Here is a 25229-nt window from a genome sequence, read left to right as displayed (position 1 = left end):
TATATGGAATGAGTTCTCAGGTCTTCTAATCCCAGCTCCACCTCTTTCCAACCTAGACAAATACCTCTGTTGAGCCTGGAACCTCTGTCTGTAAATTGAGGGTATGTTCTGCCTCACAGGTTATTGAGAACTTAAAAAGAGAATGTCCATGAACTCATTAGAGCAGTGTTCAATATATACATAAGCCTTTAGTACACTGGTTTTTGATCTGAACATGACACCGGAGTGAAGAAATCACAAATAGGACCGTGGACAAAATCAGCCCTGAAAAACACACTTGTGGGCCTAGAAGCAACAGCACCCAGTAGCAACTTGCACACCTAGTTCCCAGATCATTTCTAATACTGTTCTCTAATAAAAGGACTAGAGCTTCTTGGATAAATGGCTGATTCTAGGATGGAACAGGAAATATACAATCTGAACTTGGAGTATCATGTAATGAAAGTAAGAATGTGCTAAATATGCTCTCAACATACAAACACACACAGTGATGGAGGGGGTGTCAAAGGGACACAGGAACCACCTAAAAGAGCTCCCAAGGTGAAAATGGAATCTGAGTAACAAAATAAAGTAATATTGAATTATAATATAAAATAAATATTCATGAACCCATACTGATACAAATAAATGACTGAATAAATAAATGGGGATAGAGTAGATCTTCCATGCAGGAAAATTCCAATTAATGTGTATAAATATGCCATTCTCAAGGAGGTAGAGTATAATTCTTTCTCTTTAAGTGTGGGCTGTACATAGTGACTTCCTTCTAAAAATACAGTTTTGGAAGGGAGAAGAGTAACTTTACCGAGGGGAAACCTGACAAATCTTACCTCTGTCACATGATCAAGTTTAATGCCAACAGTCATAGGTCATGTTGATAATATAGCCCTGACATGATGCCATGAAAATGGCACTTTACCTCTGCAATCTTCCTCCAAATAGCCCCAGTCTAATAATGAGAAAAATATCAGGGAAATCCCAATTGAGGGACATTCAACAAAATACTTGACCAGTACTCTTCAAAACCATCATGGCCATCAAAACCAGGGAAAATCTGAGAAATTCTCACAGCCAAGAGAAGCCTAAGAAGACATGACTGATAAACTTAATGTGGTGTCCTGGATAAGATTGTGGAACAGAAAAACAACATCAGTTAAAAATGAAGGGGGAGTGGATTTAGCCCAATGGATAGGGCATCAGCCTACCACATGGGAGGTCCAAGGTTCAAACCCAGGGCCTCCTGACCCATGTGATGAGCTGGCCCATGCACAGTGCTGACGCGCACAAGGAGTACTGTGCCACACAGGGGTGTCCCCCATGTAGGGGAGCCCCACATGCAAGGAGTGCGCCCCGAAAGGAAAGTCACCCAGCGCGATAAAAGTGCAGCCTGCCCAGGAATGGCGCCGCACACACGGACAGCTGACGCAGCAAGATGATGCAACAACAACAACAAAAAGAGACACAGATTCTGGGTGTCGCTGATAAGAATACAAGCGAACACAGAAGAACACTCAGCAAATGGACACAGAGAGCAGACAACTGGGTGGGGGGTGGGGAAGGGGAATAAACAAAAAATAAATCTTTAAAAAAAAATGAAGGAAACCTGAATAATGTGTGGACTTCAGGTAATAGTATTGTATGAGTATTAGCTTTATTAATTGTGACAGGTGTACCATGCTAATGGAAAATGTTAATAATAGGAGAAACCAGGTACAGAGTATATGGGAATTCTCTGTACTACCTATGCAATTTTTCTATAAATCCAAAATGTTCTAATTAAAAAAAAATGTTTATTTAAAAGAGAGAAAAGCATTTTCATAATACCTGAGCTCTTGGTCTCCCAAGACCAATACAAGAAAAGGTCCCCACAATTCTTCCAATTTCAATTCCTATAGGAATCAGGACTAGAACCAATGCTATCTTGAAGAAATCTTGAAGAAAAATCTTGAAGAAAAGATGATTCTGCTCATTAATATAAATCTTTCTCTGCCTCTTGGTTATTTTTTAGCTTCAATTTCAAATTCAGGATATATTGTTTCTCTTTTGATTTCTAAATAGGCATAACATAGGGAAACTATTTCCTCTGTTTTTCATTAATGACAATTCTGCAAAAGGTTCAGTCTTTTTTATTTGAAATTTAGGATTGTCAACATAACTTTTCCCGAAGTTTTCTTCTAATTCCTCCAGCCTGCTTCTTTGTTGCCTTTCAGCATTTAATGCATTTTCACCCATTTGTTCAACTTCAGTATGATACCGAGAGTTGTTTTAAAACTGAATAACAGCTTTATTGTGATATCTTGTCTTCTTGTTTTGATTTCCTATTATGTAGGTCAGCACATGCCCCTTCACTGAGACAACTTGCACTTTCCTCCCCCACTAAGGGACACAGCTCACACCAGCTCAACTGAGCAATAATCACTGCCGCAAGGAGAGCATGAGAAAGTCATTGCATCTTGCTATTAGACACCAATCCAGCAGGTGGTTTTAAAGAATTCTAATACCAGAACTTGTACAGCAATGACAATAACAAAAGAAAGAAGGGGGGAAGGAAATAATGAAGGGTAAAAGAAAAAGGACTTCATTGCTTAAGGTTCATTGTAGTTTCCTCCATTTTACCTAAAAAAAAATCTACGTGAAGGAAACACAAGAAAGGAAACTTTCTCAAGGTTTTAAATCTCATCAACCCGGAATCCATGAAAATCCTGTTTAAAACCATGGGTAAAATTGGCTCTGGGACGGCCCACCCCCCACCCCCCCCCCCGCCCCCTCCGGCTCCTCCATCATTCAGCTTCTGCATCTTTCTAACAATCACCCCGTTGGATGCCTTCCGTGGACACGGTGGCTGGCGAGAGTCGCCAGACCAGACTTCTCTACCTGAATGTAGATGTGCAGGTGGGGAGAATAAAAGTAACTGCGGCTCAACAGCCACGAATTCAGCTCGCCGTCCCCACTCCGCACACGTGCACAGCACATTACCAGCACATCTGGGGCTCTGTCAAGCCCAGAAAACTCCGACACTGCCCCCTTCTCGAATGTGGCAGGCGCCTCCGAGTGATGCCATCTTGGGATCTCACCATCAAGTAACTACCACACTCAGTTCTGTATTGTGCCCACGTCCCTGTGTCTTCGAAAACTTATCCCACTTTGCGCGCAAGAAGATAAGCACCTGCTGGTGGGGACCTTGAATGGCCTCTAACTCGAATTCGCAAAACCAGATGCCATTTACAATAAACCCAAGACCATCCCCGGCGCTCGCCTCCGGCTCCCCGCGCGGCTCCTGCCCGCACCTCCCGATCCTCGCCTCGCTGGGTGGAAGGGCAGATGCCACGCAGCAGACCCTCAGTCCAGGGCCCGGGAGAGCGCCTTGTGCCAGCGCTGCGTCGAGGGGCAGAAGATATGGGGGAGGGAGGTCCACGCAAGAGACGGTGGGAGGTGGGAGAGGGCAGGTACCGGCGCAACTTACAGCCCAGGGCGACCACCAGGTAGCGCAGCAGCAGCAGGAGGAGGTGGTGGCCGCTCCTCCTCGCCATCTTCCCGGGGGCCCGAGCTGCCTGCGCCTTCGAGGCCGAGGGTCCCGGCGTCGGGAGCGCGGGAGGCCGGGCGGGGGCCCCTGAACTTCTGGAGCGGGAGTTGGAGACTCGCCGACGGGAGAGAAGAGTTGCGGAGGGGGCGGGCCCTGGGGCGAGGCCAGTTTCTCCCTTTCCCGGCGCGCCTTCCCCGCGGGGTGCCCAGGGGCAGGTCTTCCCGAGCCCAGGGATGGGGACTCTGGGCTGTTCTGCGGGAGGGGGTGGTGGACGGGGAGAGGGGGAGGGCCGTGGAAGTCGGACGAGGTGTCCGCAAGGTCCTAGCGAGGGGGCTGCGGCGGGCGCGCCGCGGAAGGGAGCGCCCGCGCGGCCCCTTGCCCCGCCGCCGCCGCGCCGCGGGACTGATCGGCTTTGTGTCTGCTCGGGCGCTGGGCTGCCAGCTGTCCCCAGCGCGAGGACCCGGGGGCGGAGGCGCGCGGGGATGGCGGGGGGCGCCCTCCTCTCCTCCGCCAGCTCCTCGCCTTCCCTGCGTGGCTCCAAACTTCTTTTCGGTTCCCAGCCTAGTGGTGGAGACTTTTGTAAAACTGCAGGCGGTTGCCGGGGGTGGGGAGTTGGAGGTGATGGGTTTCGCCGACTCCGCCTCGGACACGAGTTGGAAAAAAAAGAAAAAAAAATCAAAACCCTTTCGGGAAGTCAGGGCTCTGATTTTAGCGGCAGCTCTGGTCCCTTCTCTGCTGAAGCTTTTTGCTTCTTGGAGACTTAAGTGTATTTTGTGTTCTTGGCTTTTTCACCTGTCAGAGTTAAAAGTTCATGTAAGGGTGTGAAATATTTATCATGTTTCTGTCCTGTTACATAACAGCGGCCTTTGGAGTTTTCCACATGTTAAAACTCTACAGCTGCCCTTTGTCAGGTTTATTTTTGGTATACTGTGCTTTTAACGGGGAGGCCCGTTATGAATGCTCTGTTTCTTTCTTTAAAATTGGCCAGCACTTACATTGCACCCACCCCAAAGGTTAAACTGGCAATTTTTATAGTTGCTCCTAGGGTCCAAAAAATGTTTGGTGCCTTTAAGAGCTTTACATTAACAGGTCTTGAAAAAGGCCGTTCCTGGGGAACTTTTATATACATGAACCTTTGAAAAAATTGATGTAGGGGTGTACACTGTAAGAATTCCGCTAGCTCAGTGGACAAAGGCGACCAGCATTTAGATATGCAGGGCTGTGAGAAATGAGGCATCCTTGCTGTTGCCTTGGTGACAGGGAGGGAAGCTTTGTGCCGGTGGGGGGAGGGGCCCAGTGTGGTGAGAGGGGCATAGGACACGAGAGGCCCAGAAAGGAAAATCAAAATGGCAAAAATATTAAAGTCACACACCCATGTCACACAAGAAGAAGGGGCACAGATTTAATGACAGACTTATACCACTTTTTCTGGGCAATAACAAAAGACTCAATAACAAGAAGTAATGCTTTAGTGCTTTAAAAGAAAAGTTGTTTGGGTCTTTTTTCTCACTCTTGCTCTTATTCTTTTATTGCTTCCTAAAGATACCCAGAAAAAGGCATACTTTAAAAAAAATTTTTGTGACATCCTACGTGAGAAATTGATTCACTCAGTTATTTGCCAACCAGTCAAGGCATTTGTCAAATGTCTGCAATGGACCAGATGCAGCCGCTGGTGAACAAGATTGGGGAACAATGGTGAACGACACTGAGTTTTTGCTGCTAAAGAGCTCCTAGTCTTGAGGAAGGAAAGAGTCCCTTCTGGAAATAACTCTATTGCAGTGTGATAAGGATTCAAAAGACAAAAAATAATAGTATATCTTTTTTTATTGAGAGTTTTCTCAGTGGTGGAGGGTGTATAATGAGTAGCTAATCCCCAACAACTCTATAAGGAAGGTAATGTTAACATTCCCACCGTACAGATGAGAAAACTGGGCCAAGAGGTGCTAAGTGGCTTGCCCAAGGTCAAGGATATGGGATGTTCATTCTGCTGGGGGGAGGGAAAGGGACTTCAGTTGATTTCTTTATTAGGCCTTGAAAAAATGAACCAAACTTTGACAGGGAGAAAATAAAGGAAGGACATTCTAGGTAGAGCAAAAGCTGGGAGATTTGAAAATATATAGCTCATTTAAGAAAAGCAAGTTTTTATAGCTCTAGAGTATATGTGGAATTGGGGCAGAGGAGGTGGTAGAAAAGGAAAAAGAAGTTGGATTATGAAGGTCATTTAATGCTGTATTATGGACTCTAGACCTGATCCTACATGTAATGAATTTTTTAAAAAATAGGATATGAAAAGATTATAAGTCGATAGGACCTAGAATGCTAATACTCATGGAAATGTAGATGATGGGATAGAAATAAGAGAATCAGAATATTATACAAGTCTAAAAACTATTGTAGTATTTCCAGAAATGATGATGAAAACTTGAAATATATGAGTACCTTGTGTCCTGGTTTGAGTCTTTTGTGGACTCCAGAAAATTCTGTTCTAAGCTAACCCATTCCTGGGCATGAAAGCCCTTTTTATGTGGGGCCTTTTGGTTAGATTCACTTAAGGGACATCTGATTAGATTATTTTGATTAGATCACTTCAGTTAAGGGCCTTTGATTAGATTGCAGGGTCCAGGCTGGGTCTTATTTCCTTTTATTGAAGTCTTATATAAACCAAATTCACAGAGAAAGACAGACCCCTGTGAACTACATGCAAAACCAAGCTTTTTGTGAGGTTTGTATGCAGGAAACCACTGTCAGCCTGGACTAGAAGGCGCGCACACACACACACACACGTGTATACACACACACACACACAGCGAGAAACTGAAGGAAAAACAACTTGAAGGGCAAAACCATGAGCATTGAGGTCTGGACTTAAGGCATCTTCTGGGGCGATGAAAGAAACCCCAGCATTGTGTGTGGGTGGAAAGGTGAATTCACCTCTGTATTTGAAGAGGGTGAGCCTTTAGCCCCATTTATCAGGGAGAGTTCTGTCACCCCAGATTTTAGAGAGGGAGAAGCACATTCCCCAGAAGTTGGGGAGAGTTAGGTTGCCACCCCACTGCTCTGAAGGGGTTGTCCATATGCCCCAGAGATTGGGAAGATTATGACTGTCACCCCAGTGTTCTCGGAGGGTGTGGCCTAGCGCTGGTCACCACCAAGATGTTTGATGGGGGTTGAACCAAGAAGATGGCCATCAGGTAAGCCCTTGGAAGGGGTGGGCCTCCCTGAGGTGTGGAGGAGAAGAAACCATCTCTCTAGAGATGACTCTCGGACTCTGAAGTCTAATGGAGTATGCCCTGCAGGTTTTCAGAACTGTTTAGGACCCATGACACCTGTTTTCCTTCTAATTTCTCCCTATGGCCATGCAGACAAGTATCCATGACTGCCTGTCCTTTCTATATGAGGAAACAGACCACTTGTTTTCTAAGTTTCACAGGTCTACAACCAGAGGGGAACTTTGACCCAAGATAACCTTTATGCCTATAAATGTTATTATATTTGTACTTATCATTGCTATGGAAATGATTTAAAGCTTTTTGAAATATTGTGATAGAATGAGTGTATTTTGTATATGGAAAGAAAATGTATTTGGGGGGTCCAGAGGGTAGACTCTTCTGGTTTGATTCTTTTGTAGACCCCCCAAAATTATATTTTACCTGCAATTCACAGGCATCCCAACCATCAGAAGATAGAACTTCCCACAAATCTTTTCTGGATAATTGCATTTCCAGACCAGACTTTCAAGTAAATGGCTCCCTGTTTCCCTGTTGCAGTGAAATCCTCACATGGGGCACTATCTTCTAGGGACTCACTTTCTGGAAGCTCAGAATTTCCCAAACCATTTACTTCTGATTTCTTTGTGTCCAGGATTCAGTTCTTAGCATATCCCTTTCCTCTCTAATTTTGTTTGACTATAATATTCAAGGAAAAACTAGGCTAGGCTGTACTTTCCATATTTTGTTTAGAAATCTCCTCACCTTAATATCCCAGCTCGTCATTTTCAAATTCTGCCTTCTATCTAACATCAGAAGTCAATTTTGCCACATTTTCTGCAACTTTAAAGCAAGGATCAGCTTCCTTCCAGTCTTTGTCTTTTCTGTCTAAGGCCTCATCAGAAATATCTTTAGCATCCATATTTTTTTTTACCAACAGTTTCTTCAAAGCAATCCAGGCATTTTCTATCATGCATCTCTTGGGGAGTGAATGTGGCTCAAGCAGTAGAGAAACTGCCTTCCACATGGGAGTTCCCAGATTCTGTTTCTGGATCTCCTAAAGAAAACAGACAATGAGCAGACAATGGGCAAAAACAACGAACAGACAATGAGCAAATAGACAAGAGAGCCAATTCAGGAGGAGGGCTAATTAACAAATATATGTATATATATATATATTTTTAAAAAGGGTCTCACAATTCCTCCACAATCTTCCCTGTACCCATTTGTAAAACTGTTGCAACATTTTTGATATATGCAGTCAGTAGCACCTCACTCTTTCAGTACCAATTGCTGTTTTAGTTTGCCAAAGGCTGCCAATGCAGTGTACCAGAAATCTGTTGACTTTTCTAATGGGTATTTATTGGGGTAGAAGCTTACAGGTCCACGGCTGTGAAAATGTCCAAATTAAGACATTATCAGCTTCAAACCTGGATACCCTCTAAACTCTGTCCTATTCTCCCATAACCTTGCTGCCCTTCCCCACACCCTGTCGTAATCACTTTCCTTCTGACATATGAACAGTTTTGTCAGGTAAACATAAGTGGAGTTTGGTGTTTTAGGACACCTTACCATTTTTCATTCTTTCTACCCACTCTGAATTGAAAGTGACTCATTTGCTAAAACAAGCAATGAAGAAAAGGGCTAGGTTTAAATGGAGTGACTTCTCACAACATCTCAGATTTGGTATTTCTGTATTGGGTGGGTTATTTTTCCACTTGGGTGTGGTGAAGGTGCTGGAAAGTGTGCCCATGCAATGCAGTTTAGAGAAAAGAGAAAAAAAATAGTCTTTCACTTCTAGAACCATATGAATTCCTAAGTGTCTCTCATGTGAATTTTAAATTCCTTTGGATAGAATTCATGTTCCCCATGATCTAACTACCCTATCTCTCATCATTATCTCCTCAGATTATTTTCTGGGATAAGGCTGACTTTCATATTCCATTCTCACGTGCCCACAAATGTACTCATGCTTGTTACCATCCCCTCTCCTATTATGTTATAGCCAAATAAACCTATTTCAAGAAGCATACAGTGTCTTCAGTATGTAACCTACGCTATTCTCCCAACGGGAAATCTTTCTTCAGGTACATTATAACAATGCAGCTCCAAACCTAATTCCAAGGCAAGTGGACTTGGCCCAGTGGTTAGGGCGTCCATCGACCACATGGGAGGTCCACGGTTCAAACCCCCAGCCTCCTTGACCCATGTGGAGCTGGCCCACGTGCAGTGCTAATGTGCGCAAGGAATGCCCTGCCACACAGGGGTGTCCCCCCGCAGGGGAGTCCCATGCACCAGGAGTGCGCCCCATAAGGAGAGCCGCCCAGGGCAGAAGAAAGTGCAGCCTGCCCAGGAATGGTGCAGGACACATGGAGAGCTGTCTCAACAAGATGATGCAAAAAAAAAGAAACACAGATTCCCGTGCCTCTGACAACAACAGAGGTGGACAAAAAGAAGAACACACAGCAAATGGACACAGAGAACAGACAGCTTGGGGGAAGAGAAATAAATAAAATAAATCTTTAAAAAAAACAAATCTAATTCCAAGAAAAAAAGATCCCACTAGCTTCACCTCGTTCTAGTTACTACAAACAAGAACATTCTCTCTTTCACGTCTCATTTTTTGTTGCTCTCTTTTTCTCTGTCTCTCTCAGTACCTATTTTTATTGAATGATGATTAGAAATCTTTTAGGAATTAGGTAACATGAAATTATTTTTAATGGAATTTCCTGGGAGGAGGAAGTAGCATTTACCAATCATTTGCCAGAGTCAAAGAGATGGGCAGCTATTAATTAGTCTATAAGCATGGAATCCTAAAACCAGAGCTTGCGGATACCTTAATTTCCAACACCACTTGGTCCCCAGCATTTCCACCGCTCTCATTTCACAGTAAAGGAAAACAGGACCCAAAGTGGCTAAATGACTTACTTGAGGTCCCACACTCAAGTAAGATAAGAGAGGCAGGCCTGGAATGAACTCCAGTTATGTCTTTCCTGTGCAGTCTCCGTATCAGCATAGATCCCTCTACATTTGCTGGAAAAGGTTTTTGCATTTTTGTATGTCACTTGACCCAGTTGTATCTTATTATCCCCCAGAGAGACCTTGCCTAGAATAGCTACATTTAATATATGTCCTTAATTAAAGAGTAGAGTATGCAGGCCGGAAAGTGGATGTGGCTCAAGCGATTGGGCTCCAGGCTACCACATAGGAAGTCCAGAGTTTGATTCCCAGAGCCTCCTGGCGAAGGCAAGCTGGCCTATGCAGTGAGCTGGCCCAAGCAGACAGCTGACTCACGTGGTGTGCTGCCCATGCAGAGAGCTGGTACAGCAAGATGACAAAACAAAAAGGGACACAGAGGAGAGACAATAAGAGACACAGCACACTAGGGACCTGAGGTGGCACAAGAGATTGAGTGCCTCTCTCCCTCTCTGGAAGGTCCCAGGATGGGTTCCTGATGCCCCCTAAAGAGAAGACAAGCAGACACAGAAGAATGCACAGCAAACGGTCACAGAGAGCGATAACGGGAGGGAGGGGGTAAGAGCTCTCCATTGGCTGCGGGGAATTATACAATCTAACTCAACATTTTGTATCTGGTGTGATATAGTTGAGATGAGAACATACTGAAAGGATTTAACATAGACTCAGAGATTCTTCCATTTGGCCACTGCCCACCAGAAAATTTCTAAAGATAATGATAATGATGATGATATTAATTGTTAAAACTTATTGAGTAAATATCATGTCCCTGGCACTGTGCAAAGCACTTCACAGGCATTATCTAAATAAACAACTTTGTGAAGAGATATTATTAATTTCATCTTGTAGATGAGAAAACAAGAACTTTGAAAAATAAGGTTCTAGCAAATAGAACACAATTGGGCCAGATTTAAACCCAGGTATTTTTCACTCCAAGTCCCATGTTCTTTACCACTAAGGTAATTGGAAAGATGGATTCCAATGCAATGCATATTCCCCTTCTTTTATGTTTAAAGATTTATTTTATTTACTTATTTATTTATTTTTATTTCTCTCCCCTTTCCCCCCGCCCCCCCAGTTGTCTGCTCTCTGTGTCCATTCGCTGTGTGTTCTTCTGTGACCACTTCTATCCTTATCAGCGGCACTGGGAATCTGTGTTTCTTTTTGTTGTGTCATCTTGTTGTGTCAGCTCTCCATGTGTGGGCAGGCTGCACTTTCTTTTGTGCTGGGTGGCTCTCCTTATGGGGTGCACTTCTTGCATGTGGGGCTCCCCTACGCGGGGCACACCCCTGTGTGGCACGGCACTTCTTGCGTGCATCAGCACTGTGCATGGGCCAGCTCCACACGGGTCAAGGAGGCCCGGGGTTTGAACCATGGACCTTCCATGTGGTAGGCGGACACCCTATCCATTGGGCCAAGTCCGCTTCCCTCCCCTTCTTCTAATAGCAAGAAGAAAATGTCATCCTTAATGCTATCCCATTCTCTGCAGTGACAATGCCATCTTTATTTGTTTGAGACTTGATATTTTGTAAGTCCATTTATATGCATTTTCTCTTTGGATCCCTGTGACAACCCAGTGAGGGAGGTGTGATTATGTGTATTTTAACAATACTATTTATAACAGGTTTCAACCAGTAAGTGCCTAATAAACTTCAGATTCCAAACCAATAGAAACATCTCATTTCCTTATTATAGGTATTTGGGATGTTCTGAGTGACCAGTAGGGCGTGATGCAACCTGGAGATATGGGAAGCATGCTGTTGGGAGCCTGTCTGGCCGGATTTGGGCCCTATCTCCATGTGGTTCATGAAGGAGACTCTGAGGCTTCAGCTTATGTTCACTAAGTTAGTGACCCTGGGCATTCCGTCTCCAAACTCCCTGCTATTCCCCAGTCACTTGCTTCACTTATCACCCATGTGCTGATGATGACTCTAGCTGAGATCCATCCCAAGCTCCAAACCCTTCCCCTCTTTTCCCTGTTTTTAGAATACCCCTATGTATGAGTCTGCTAAAGGGATGCTGATGCAAAGTACCAGAAATCTTTTGGCTTTTATAAAGGGTATTTATTTGGGGTAGAAGCTTACAGTTACAAGACCCTAAGGAGTCCAATTCAAGGTTTCTCTCTTACCAAAGTCAGTTACCATGTATCGAAGCAAGATGGTCGTGATCTCTGTCTCATCTCTCAGGGCTTCTGAGATCAGTCTCTGGCATAGGGCTCATTTCTTTCCAGGCCTGCTCAGTTGCTCAGCTGCACTCTTTTCTTCAGCTGCAAACTGTGAGGTGAATGGCTCATCTCTCCCCAGGGTTTTAGCTGTTTGCACCATCTCCTATCTGTCACATGGCAAAGTTCTCTCCTTTTCTCGTGTGTCTTCTTGAGTGAGTGTCTGTTAACATAACCCCAGCAAGGGGGTGGGACTCAACCTGAGTCATGCCTTACTGATGTGGCCAAATAAAGCCTTAATCTTAACAGGTAATTTAATCAAGGGCCCCTCAACTGAGTATAATCAAAGGGTATCACACCCAGAACAGATTAGTTTACAAGCAAAATCTTTTTCATTTTTGGGATTCACAAATAATCTCAAACTTCCACACTCTACCTAGATGTGCTGCTCAAAACCATATGTCTAAAATTGAGCTGCCCTGATCACCTCCCACCAAAGCTTCTCTCTCTCCACTTTTCCCCTCCTTCTCTTCCATCCCTTCTGTCTTCCGTTATCAAATACGTAATGAGCACTACTACACACCAGCCATTGTTCCAGTGGTTGGGGATACAATTATGTGCAATAATAGACTACTTCCTACTCATGGAGATCTGGGTAGGAGATGCAGACATACATCAGGCAATGTGAGAATGCACACTGGGGTTGCTGGCATCAAGAGGTCTGCCTCATCAGGGAGATCAGGGAAGTCCTCCCTGAGGAAGTGACACTTCAGCTGAAATCGGAAAGCAGTAGGAGAGGACAGGTGGCAAGAACAGTCCATGAAAAGGGAACATCAAGTGCAAAAACCTTGTGATAAACTAGATAATGAAAGTCAGCTGATGGGGCTGTGGCACAGAGATCAAGAGGGAGGATGATGGGAGACATTGGAAGGCTAACCTATGCTGAGATTTCTTACTGGAAAAAAAAACACTCTGTCTAGGGCAGTAGCAGTAGTTCTGGAACAGGATGGTGATGGTAAACATGAAAAGGCATGGAGAGATTACAGAGATACTAAGAAGTTGAATCAATGTTACTTGGTGATACAGTTAGATATAGGAGACTGGTCAGGGGTTTGGAGAGAACATGATTGGAAAATTTGTAGGCAAAAAAATCTAGGGGAGATATATGTGGTTGGAAATCTCAAATTGGGTGCAGAATGTGAATATACTATGTTCCATTAAAATGTCCACCAAAGGGCAAAGGAGATTCTTAGTAACCAGCTAGACAAGGCGCTGCATCCTGTAGATATAAAGATTCCCAAATGACTATGGCAATAGTCATGGAAGCAAGCATTTTTGAGTTGAGCAACATGGACTTGCCTTCACCAAGGGTGATTTGGCTACTTTAGCAGACGAATGCCCAACCTACCTACAAAGGGAAATGCTGATTCTCCAACATGATCTGATTTTCCAGGGTCACTAGTGCTTGCAGTTACAGTGGACACTCCCATTTATCTTCTCAGAGATAGTGATGTGGATTTCTTTTTAATGCCCAAAGCATTTCTGCCAGCATCATCACTTGTGGAACCATAAAATGTTTTATCCATACTTTGTTACCTCCTCCAGGGAACAGGGAGTGGAGAGTGCAACAAGAACTGAGATCTAGGCATTTCACTGGTCTTATCATGTGCCCATCCCTCAGAAGCATCTGGCTTGATAAAAAGGTGGATTGACTTGTGAGAGGTGCAGTTATGGTGCCAGTTAGGAGACAACACCCTGTGAGTTTGATACTCTGTCCCCCTTAGCCAGAATACATGAGTTCAAAACTTGATTTGAAAGCAAGAATAGCCCCTAAAACCATTACTGATGAAAGGAATTTTTGGTTCTCATCCCAGTGACCTTGGCTTTAGTGGAATATAAGGCCTATTGCTCTAAAGAGGAAAGTTTCCACTAGGAAACACCCATGATTCTGTTATCTAGGAATCTGAGAGCAAGCCCTGGAAAATTTTAGCTACTTATTTATTGAAACAACAGATAGTAAAGAGACTCACTGTACTGACGATGGGAGGTGACTGATTCTGATTACCTTGGGGAAACCATGGGGTCAAGGAACACTCTGTCAGGACCTGGGGATTTTTTGCTTAGTAGTCCTGGTTAAAGGAAACTGCAGCAACCCAATAAAGAAAGGACCACCAAGGACTCAGTTCCTAAGGGAATGGAGGTCAGATCACCCCATCAGGTAAACAGCTCCACAAGTTGAGATGCTGGCAAAGGGAAGGGAAACATAGACTGGGTGGTAGAAGAAGGAAACTAAGCTTATCAATTTAGGACTTGAGGTCAGCAATCAGCTACAGATGTTGGGAGCAAGGCAATTATCTTTATGTTTTGTGATCATTATTCCTTCCTCACCACTGCCTTTTATGAAAGGTACAACTGGTAGCTAATATTTTAGATTTCGGCTTGGAGTATGTCCAAATTGACAACATCTGCTTATAGTATCTAGTGACATTTTGTGTATTCTCTGAGATGGGAGTATGATGTGAGGGGCAAAAGGGGCAGGTGGACTATGCTGTATGTCTTCTGTTTGCCCCTACACAGTCATTCTCCACCTTTCTGCATCCTACCTTTTGCTCTGGAGTCTGACCTTCAAGGACTGCCTCACCCTCTTCCATCTGATTGTGTCTAGCCAATGGGGGTCACCAGTAAGAGATTGAAGGATGGGGAGAGAATAGGTCTAAAGGCTGCCAGTGCAATATACCAGAAATGGGTTGGCTTTTATAATGGGAGTTTATTGGGTTGAAAGCTTACAGTTCTCAGATTGCAATCAGTAGCTGTCATAATTCTAGAAAGTCAGTAAAATTTATTTTGTATCATAGTTTGCTTTTTTAAAAAAATAAAACACAATTATGAAAAAAACCTTACAGTCCTGAGGCTGTGAAAATGTCCAAATAAAGGCATCTTCAGGGATACTGTCTTACGAAAGGTTGACTGCTGGTGATCCTGGATTCCATCCATGTGGCAAGACACATGGAGACATCTGCTTCTCTTCTAGATCTCTTTGCTTCAGCTTCTGGCTGCTCCATCTGTGGCTTCCTCTCTCCCAGACTTTTCTCTGAGCTCCTGGATTCCTTCTCTCCATCTCTGCAGCTTTTTCTCTGTGTCTGCTGCTTTTAATCCTATGTTTATAAAGGACTTCAGCAAAAGGACCGAGACCCTGCACTGTGCAATCCAATCTATGGCCCTCAAATGAAGCAATTGAATCAAAAGGGTCCCATACCTATAAGAATGGATGAACTTTAAGAACATACTTTTCTGGCATCCATATAGCTTCAAACCATCACCCTTGGTTTCTTCCCAGCTGGGTCACTGTAAGTTGTCTTTGGTCTCCTACCAAAGGCAGCAATTGAGACAGCCCCTCTTTTCTCCAGATCCCAGGTACTGTAGCCTTCCTTTGTTCCTTCAGACTTATGGGTGGTATTATTTTCCTGCTGTTACTAGTCAAAGGGTATTGAGCATCCTTTATTGGTTTTCATTTACCCTGTCCAGATATTTTTAAACTTTTCCTTCATCAAACTCTTATCCACTTTCTTCCAAGACCCAGATAAGAAATCCCTCATCTTTTGTGCATCTTTTCATCCCTCCTCCTCCAATAGCTGAGTTGCTTGTGCCAGCCCCTCCTCCTAGCTAAGTCTTTGCATACCCATCACCCAACCTACTCCTTCTCTCTTATCTTTTCAACTACTCCTCCATTAGATCTTTCACATTGTTTAAAAAATACTCTCAAGTGTCTTGTATTTTAAAATAATTCACAAGACCTATCTTTATCCTCCAGCCACTGCTCTGTCTTCTCTTTCCCAGTTTTCTATGTTTTCTGTTTCCATTTCCTCATCCCATTCATGCCTCAACCCACACCAATCTGTCTGTCAGTCCCATGATTACACTGGGGCAGCTCTTAAAGGAATATGTTCTGGGCCTTCATCTTACATGATCTCTCAGCAGCTTTTGACATTTCCGAATACATTTATATAATAAAATACATGACTCTTCATTTTCTCCATCTTCTTGGTACTTGCATCATTCTCTATATTGTCAATAAAAGTTGGGCAGTGGGAAGATAGTAGAGTAGGAAGCTCCAGAAATTGGTTTCTCCACCATAACAACCATTGAAAAGGCAAGAACTGTCTGAATCAACAATTTTGAAACTCCAGAGCTTGGTAGAACATTGTGGAACATCCAGGGAAGAGCGAAAGGGAGAGGCTTGCAAAACTGTGGTAAATATGGTAATTCTACCCTCCATGCAGCTGCTACCACAGCCCATCCCCTAGCCTCCTAACAGGCAGCAGTGGGGTCCACAGCTCCAGCTCCTGATTATTCCTTCAGGTGCCAAGGTGGGATATAAAGTCCTAATTCCACAAGGCCTTGGGGTGTGCGATCTGATCACTAATCATAGCTTTGGATCAGTTACTTCACACTGGGGACCAACTCTGAGGGCAGCCATTGTTACAACCCCTTTTGGGAGGAGTCTTAAACACAATACACTTCCTCAAAACTATGAAAAATAGTTAAAGGGCTTCATTACCTGGGAAAGTGCCAAATGAAGAAAAAGTAACTACAAAAGCCATAGGAAAGGGACATGGATGTGGCTTAAGCAGTTGGGTACCCACCTACCTCACAGGAGGTTGGGTTCTGTTCCCAGCACCTCCTAAAGAAGATGAGAAAGTCAGTGAGCTGACACAACAAGATGATGCAATGAGGAGATAAAAGCAGTTATGAGGGACAAAGAAAGTCACTATATACTGATAAAAAGGTCAAATTCAATAAGAGGATATAACTATAATAAATATATATGCACATTATGGCAAAGCCACAAAATATGTGAAGCAAATATTGACAGATATGAAGGAAGACATGGACAGTTCTACATTACTAATAGGAGTTTCAACATAGCACTTTCAATCATGGATAGAACATCTAGATAGAAGATCAATAAGGAATAGAAGAATTGAATGACATGGTTAGGGAAATGCAAATCCAAATAACAATGACATACTATTTCTCATCCACCATAAGAAAGACAAAAGAGTAATTGTTGAAGAGGATGTGGAGAAATAGGAAGACTCATTCTTTGTTGGCAGGAATGTAAATGGTGTAGCCACTATGGAAAACAGTTCAGTGAGTCCTCAGAAAGTTAAGCACAACATTACCATATGACCCAGCAGTCCCAATTCTAGGCATTATAGCCAAAAGAATGGAAAGCAGGGACTCAAACATATACTTGCACACTGATGGTTTTAGTGGCATTATTCACAGTTGTCAAAAGATGGAAGCAACCCAAGTGTCCATCAACAGATGAATGGATAAACAAAATGTGATAGATACATATAATGGAATACTTATTCCTCTATGAAAAGGAATTAATTTCTTTTTTAAAATAAGAGTCAGTGATTTTATTTTTTTAATTTATTTTTAAAAGATTTATTTATTTATTTCTCTCCCCTTCCCCCCACCCCTGCCCTAGTTGTCTGCTCTCTGTGTCTATTTGCTGCGTCGTCTTCTTTATCCGCTTCTGTTGTTGTCAGCGGCACGGGAATCTGTGTTTCTTTTTTTGTTGTGTCATCTTGTTGATGTCAGCTCTCCATGTGGCAGGCTGTACTTCCTTTCGCGCTGGGCAGCTCAGGTGGCATGGCACTCCTTGCAGCACATCAGCACTGCACGTAGGCCAGTTCCACAAGGGTCAAGGAGGCCCGGGGTTTGAACCACAGACCTCCCATGTGGTAGAGGGACGCCCTAACCACTGGGCCAAGTCCGACTCCAGGAATTAATTTCTGATACATGCAACAACACAGACGAACGTTGAAGACATTACGTTGAGTGAAATATACCAACCACACAAGGACAAATATTGTATGATTTCACTGATGTGAAATAATTAGAATAATTCAATTCATACAATCAGAAACAGAACCCAGGTTACTAGGGACCAGGGTGGGCATAGGGAATTGGAAGATAATTCTTAATTGGTACAGAGTTTCTGTTTTGGTAATGGAAATGTTTAGGTAATGTGTAGTGGTGATGGTAACACAACATTGTGAATATAATTAAAACTACTGAATTGTATATATGAATGCAGTTAAAAGAAGAAATTTTAGGCAGTATGTATGTTGCTAGAACAACAACAAATTTAAATCATAGTACAACACAATGAACCCTAACATAGACTATGGACTGTAGCTCAGAGTACATTATAATAATATTCTCTCATCAGTTATAACAGAGTACAACTTTGCAACTAATGCAAAATGTTAAAAGTGGGGTCAAGGTATATGGGTGCTCTGTATTTTGTAAATGGTATTTCTATAAATCTATAACTTCTCTAATAAAGAAAGGTATACGTAAATAAATAAACAAATATTGGGGTATATCTTAAGTCCTACACTCTCTCCTCTTCCCATCTTTATTCTTTCTATAGGTGAGCTTGTATATATATCTATTCTTTTTCATAAAATAGCCCAACACTTACTACTTATTTATTGCTCAGACCTCTTTTATTTGACAGTTCCTCCTAGATTTGCAAAGGTGACTCAAAAACCAATCTGAAAACTCAATTTCAGGATCTCCCCCATTCTCCCTTCTTAGTCTTATTTTCTTCCAGTGTTCTCTTGAAGTGAAAGGCACCATCATCTATTTAGTTGTATAAACCAGAGTCCAAGGAGTCTTCATTGATACCTCCATTTCTTTTATCCTTTAATCACTATATTCTGTTGATTTTAAGTCATAAGTAATGGAAGACATCTACTCCACTCTTTCTATTCCACCACCATACTCCCTCAGGCTATCATCAGTTCTCATTTCGAATATTGTAGTAGACTTTTAATACCTAGAACTAGCCTCTGCTGACAGTTTGTCCACTATGGGGGAGCAATGATATTTTTGTGGCATACATTTGACCACTGGCTGCCCCTTGCTTAAAGACTTCAATGGGTTCAAGCAGCTTTTAGGATAAAGCAAAAGCCCATAACAGAGCTTCATCCCTTTTACTAATTATGCTCCCACAGGGCATTGCACATGTTCTTTCCCCTTCATAGTCTGTTCTTCATTGTTTTTTTTCCCTTAAGATTATCTAGCATTTATTGTATAGTTGCTGTGTAGTAGGAACTATGCAAAGCTCTTTTCATATTATCTTACTGAATCCTCACAACATTCATATTGAATAAGTATAACTATTATTTCCATTTTACAGATGAGATAATTAGGTAAGATTTGACAAATAGGCCCAAGGTCACCAGAGCTCTTGGATAGTAGAGTGAGGTTCAGAACCCATGAAATGCTTCACCATTATGTGAATGAACTATGCCCATTTACCTCCATCTTCATCTGGTCAAGGCCTATTCATCCTTCCACCTTTATTCATCTGCCATTTCCTTAGGAAACTTCCCTGACCTTCCCTACTGAATCAAATTCTATTATTGCAGACTCCCATAACCCACTTCCTCTCCTGGTTCATAGCTGGGATTTTATACTTAAATGATCACAGTCCATCACCAGCAGGAGACTGAGGACTCCATGAAGTCAGGGTCCATGCTGTTTTTGCATTATTTATATATCCTCATTTCCTAACAAAGTGTTTGTTATCTAACAAATGCTTGATAAATATTTGACTATTGGATATATATATAGATCCATATATCTTTGAGAAGATTGGAATTATACCGTAAATTTTTTACATTAATTTCTTTAACCTAACAATGTCTTCTAAAAGCCAACTGTATTTTTATTTATTTTTATTTTTTAAAAGATTTATTTATTTATTATTTATTTCTCTCCCCTTCTCCCCCCACCGTGGTTGTCTGTTCTCTGTGTCTATTTGCTGCGTCTTCTTTGTCCGTTTCTGTTGTTGTCAGCGGCACGGGAATCTGTGTTTCTTTTTGTTGCCTCATCTTGTTGTGTCAGTTCTCCGTGTGTGCAGCGCCATTCCTGGGCAGGCTGCACTTTCTTTCACGCTGGGCGGCTCTCGTTATGGGATGCACTCCTTGCGCGTGGGGCTCTCCTATGTGGGGACACCCCTGTGTGGGCCGGCACTCCTTGAGCGCATCAGCACTGAGCATGGGCCAGCTCCACACGGGTCAAGGAGGCCCCAGGTTTGAACCGTGTACCTCCCATGTGGTAGACGGATGCCCTAACCACTGGACCAAGTCGGCCACCCCCAATTGTATTTTTAAACTTCATTATCTCTACATGCTAATCTCAGTGTTAATTTTCTCTAATTTTCAAAATCTCATATGATTCTACAAAAGAAGGAACTCAGGGTCCAAGTGAGATCCCATAAATTGCCTCAGGTCACCCAGCTGACCAATGGTGGGACAGGGATGTAATTCATTAGGGCAGAATGAGTAGGAGTTTGTGAAACAAAAATAGAGCACTGATGATTTATTTGGTATTTACTGTGAATCCTGAACATATTTTTCTCTAATGTATCTCTCAAAACCTTTATTTTTTGCATAGTTAGATTCTTCTTTTTCTAAGATTTATTTATTTATTTACCCCCCTTCCCCTCCTCCTGCCCTCCTGTTTTTGCTGTCTGTGTTGTCTTCTCTTCTCATTTTCTCTCCTCTAGGATTCACTGGAATTCGATCCCTGGAGACCTCTGATGGGGAGAGAGGTTCCCTGTCAATTGTGCCACCTCAGTTCCTGGTTTCTGCTGCACTTCACCTTGACTCTCCCCTTGTCTCTCTTCTGATGCATCATCATCTTGCTGTGTGACTCACTTGTGCAGGGCACTGGCTTACCATGCAGGCCCTCATGCGGGTGCTGACTGGCCTTTTTCACCAGGAGGCCCCAGGGATTGAACCCAGGTTTTCCCATATGGTAGGAAGAATTTCTGTCACTTGAGCCACATCTGCTTTTCCATAGTTAGATTCTTAAACCTAATGGAATTCTATACCAAAAATTACTAGCATGTCAATGTTATTCTTTACAATAATCTTTACAGATCTTTTGGAATAAGTCAGAGAATGTGAACAAACTTGATCTACCTTGCTTTAGCAAAAATTGGATGTGATGGACAAAGAACAGAATGTTGTCTTTTCAGTCCCCAAAATTTATGAGTTGTGCTGTGTTCTGGGATCTGCCGCCTTAAACCAGGTGGAATATTTTAGTCTTTCTGGAATGCTTTTTGACCCTGATGGAAAGTAGCTGATTGGAAGAGCAACAGAAGATTAACATTTAGTTCCACAACTGATATGCGTAAGGCACAACTTTCTGTCCACCACACAAGCCAAGATTTATGTTTCTCTAGGGAAGTCAAGAAAGGGTATATTTTCTCACATCAGAGCCTTTACAACTCTTTCATTCTCTGTTTCACTGAATTTTAAGGTTTGCTTTCACCTTATGGATGTGAGTGCTCCTACGAATTAGAACAGTTTTCAAAAATATTTTTCCTGGAAATGTAACATAATAAAGGTCAGGTTGTTGATTCCCTGAAGTGCTGAGAACTGTCGTAGAGACAGTAGTTCAAATGCTTGTCTGTTGGCTTAGATCCCCTGAACACAATGGTAAAGAGCAGTGGAGACTTTGAAAACGCTCTTCGGGTGGCAGCTGTTTAACTAGCAGGATGTGGGTGTTAGAGTTGGTGGGGGAAGTGGCCACCTTTATTCTTCCTTCTTAAGATAGGGACTGAATATCCTAGAGTCCTGAAAATCAGAGGTGCAGGTATACTGGTCTTTCCTGAAGTAGAAGATTTTTTTTCCTAGACACATTTCCTCTGAAATAAAGTTATGTAGTGCATACTGCACTGGAGTTGGATTTAGAGGCTCTTAAACAAGTCACCTAACACCTTTGGATCTTTGGTTCCTATTATATATAGAGAATGGACTGAGACGTGTGATTTCAAGGCATTTTTCAATGATAAAATTAGATTACTCTTATGTTTGAGTCTTCAAATTCAGAATTGAAGAATAAGCAATCCTTTTAATAGCCATATCATATAAACTGCTGGAAAGTTGTCAATGTGGTAAGCAGTTGTAATGAACAACTACAGATGATTTTCTCTCCTGCTGCCCCACCATTGAACACACATATACCATACACACTACACAAACACATCACACACTACAAACACACCGCACAGACATCCACATACACTACCTACACAGCACAAACACATACCACATACAACACACACACTATATGCACCATACACGTGCCTGTACAATCCTATGCACACCACACATGGACATCACACACAATGCACACACTACAAACACACCACACAGACTACACACACTAGACACATACCACAAACACGCATCACACGTATATCACACACACCGTGCATACACACCACACATATACCACACACATAAACACATCACACATATACACATACCACACACACCCCCCTCTCTCGCACACAAACATATTTAAAGCATGCTTTAATTTTATGCCAGTAAGTCAAGAATGTTAGAGTAGAAGGGAATACAGTGGGGTAAAAGAAAGAGATACACTGTTGGACATATGAGTTGAGGTTTATTAGAAAGACCATCTGCTTCTTTTCTCCTCTCCTGGGTTCTTTCTCCCAACATCACATTTCTACTCTCCCTTGCCTTCTTTCTGCGTTCAAAACTTTCAACATGTTGACTGTGGTTATTAATTAAGAAAAAGCTACTGATATTTGGCCAAATCTTTCCACAGTATTTTTCAATGAGAGGATCTTTGACTTTTGGCCTGTCTTGAACACACTCTTCCTCAATAGTCCAGGATTAAAGAGAACTTTGCTTTCTGCTGCCAGGGTCTATCTGGAAGCACCCCAAAAAATACAGTCTCAGCCAGTACTTGGACCATTTTAATGGACCCAAGTTTTTTCTTCTCCTCTTGCTGGTAGAGGAAAAAGTGATGGGAATGTTAATGAAAGCTTTACGGTCCTGAAATCTCTGCAGTTTTAACCTCAAAATTTTAGTTAAATATAGCTTATTTTTTTATGTAAGAAAGTGTAATTTTTAAAAAGAAACACACTGAAGAATTTATTTAAAATATATGTGTAATTTTTATTACTATACCTCAGCCAAAAAAAAAAAGAAGATATAAAATGTGGCAAATTGCTAACTTAGGTGGTAGGTATGTGGCATTTTTATACGTTTTTTCCCTTCTTTTCTCTATGGTTGAAATGTTTCTTAATTTTAAAAAAATATATAAAAAATTTAAAAAACCTCATTTTCATGAGTAAGGAAACAAAATGTTTTAAATTAATTTGGTAACTTCTACCATGCTAAATTGCTGGATTTTCAAAATAGTAAAATAGATAAAAATCACTTTCCTTTATTGTGTTCCTGGATCCACTTATTCACTTGACCCAAGGGAAATGATCACTATCAAAACATTTTGTAAAAGGTTTAAATTTACAAAGACCTTGACTGAGAGCTGGAAAACCAGTTCTTTAGAGAGAAAAACAGAAATCTTTCTGCTTCTTTGTTTGTATTGTACAGTCTACAACTGATTATAAACCTCTGCTTTCTCATAGAGAAAAGCACAAGGAAAGAAGGGAAGGAGAGGCAGCAAGGAGAGACTTCGTAGGGGTTTTCACTTGCCTAGACACACCCAACTCTAAGCTTTAAAAATAACATTGATGACTTTTAAGAAATCATGCTTTACTCATGATTTGAGAAGAAAGAGTGAGCTGGAGGGGGTTAGTCTTTAATAATGGGTTAAGGCCTGCCATATTTTTTCCATTTGCATATTATTCTAAGGCAGAGGTTCTTAATATATATACATATATATATATTTAAATTTAAAAGATACTTAGATTACACAAATGTTACATAAAAAATATAGAGGATTCCCATATGCCCCACTCCCTCCCCTCCCACATTTTCCCACATTAACAACATCCTTCATTAGTGTAGTACATTTGTTACAATTGATGAACACATTTTGGAGCATTGCCACTAAGTGTGCATTATAATTTATATTGCAGTTCACACTTTCTTCTGCACAATTTTGTAAGTTATGACAAGATATATAATGGCCTGTATCTGTCATTGCAATGTCACTCAGGACAATTCCCAAGTCCTGAGAATGCCCCCATATTACACCTATTTTCCCTCTCCTTCCACTCAGAACCTTCAGTGACCACAGCCTTCACATTAATGATCAAATTCTTCCATTGTTAGAGTTACAATAAGTCTATAGTAGATTAACAGTAAGTCTACTCTAGTCCATCGTTCATTCCCCAATCCTGAGGATTCTGGGATGGTGATGCCCATTCTGTCTCTAATTGAGAGGAGGCTTAGATCTCATGGGGCAGATGGATGGGACTATTTTGCTTGCAGTTGCAGATTCTTTCTGTTCCTTGGTCTGGTCGTTGTCCAACATCAGCTCCTTGTTAGTTGTCCTGGGTGAGTCTGATGAACTGGAGAATAGGTGTTGCAACTCTGTTGAGATTCAGGGCCTGACTGGCACATGGACAGCCCTAAGATTTAAGTCTCTTGAACATACACCTATCAACTCTAGTACTAAGTATAGGTTCAAATAGAAGGGGCAGAAGAGCCTTGTGTAGGGAAACCAAACTGAGTCCAACTCTGTCACACTATTCCACAGAATTCTTTGCAAGTCAGGTGAAAACCAGGGACCCCTTACTAAGTCCACATCATACTGTGTGTATATTTAATAAATATATCACATGAACACGTCCCCTGCATGAACACATCCCCACAAGAATAATGTTTTTTTTTAAATTTAAATTCAATCTCATGGACCCCCTGTTAAGAACTCCTGTATTAAAGTTTCCCAACTGAGTAGAGAATTATACAGTATACTGGTGCTTCTCAGACTCTGACCTTCATCTGAATCACCTGGGGCTCTTGTTAACTGTGGGTTCTGATTTAGTAGATCTGAGGTGGCGCTGAAAACCTGCCTGCTGAGAAGCTGGTTGCTAACGAGCCCCCAGGTGATAGTGATGCTGGTGATCCTTGGACCACACTGAATAGCAAGGTAGTATTAGAATGTAATTGAGAAGTAACATCTTTTTCTGCTGCTGAAAATATCAAGCTGCAAGAAAAGCTACAGGAAGACTGCTTATCCCAGATTTTCTTGCCATATAAAATCAGAATACTTACTCTATGTCATGCTTTCTCAACAGGAGCAAAAACCTAGATGTGTTAATTCTTTTAATATTCTAGATTCAGACTTTATTTAGTATTATCCTCAAGGGAAAGAAAGTTGTTTAATTGAGGGTGGGAAATCTTATCTTTTTTATGTATAAAGCATAGATATATAATATATCTCTGTCATTAAGTGTCTTGAGGTAATTAGAAAAAAAGGCTACTTGATGGGAGAAGATCATTTTAAAAAGTTTGAAAACTACAGTTTTAAGCTACTATAAAACCCTGTA

General features: G+C 42.0%; 1 protein-coding gene across 1 annotated transcript in view; it reads right to left on the bottom strand.

The window, feature by feature from the left end:
* Positions 1–4207, bottom strand: part of JAM2 (junctional adhesion molecule 2) — a 99431-nt gene extending 95224 nt beyond the window's left edge. The window contains exon 1 of the mRNA XM_058296119.1: positions 3464–4207. Coding sequence (XP_058152102.1) covers positions 3464–3530 — 67 coding nt within the window. The 5' untranslated portion in view covers positions 3531–4207. The remainder of the gene's footprint in view (positions 1–3463) is intronic.
* Between the last annotated feature and the right edge of the window lie 21022 nt (positions 4208–25229).

This window comes from Dasypus novemcinctus, chromosome 4, assembly GCF_030445035.2.
Source record: "Dasypus novemcinctus isolate mDasNov1 chromosome 4, mDasNov1.1.hap2, whole genome shotgun sequence".
Lineage (NCBI taxonomy): Eukaryota > Metazoa > Chordata > Mammalia > Cingulata > Dasypodidae > Dasypus > Dasypus novemcinctus.
Note: the sequence above shows the minus strand (reverse complement) of the source record. Positions and strands in the feature narration are given on the sequence as shown.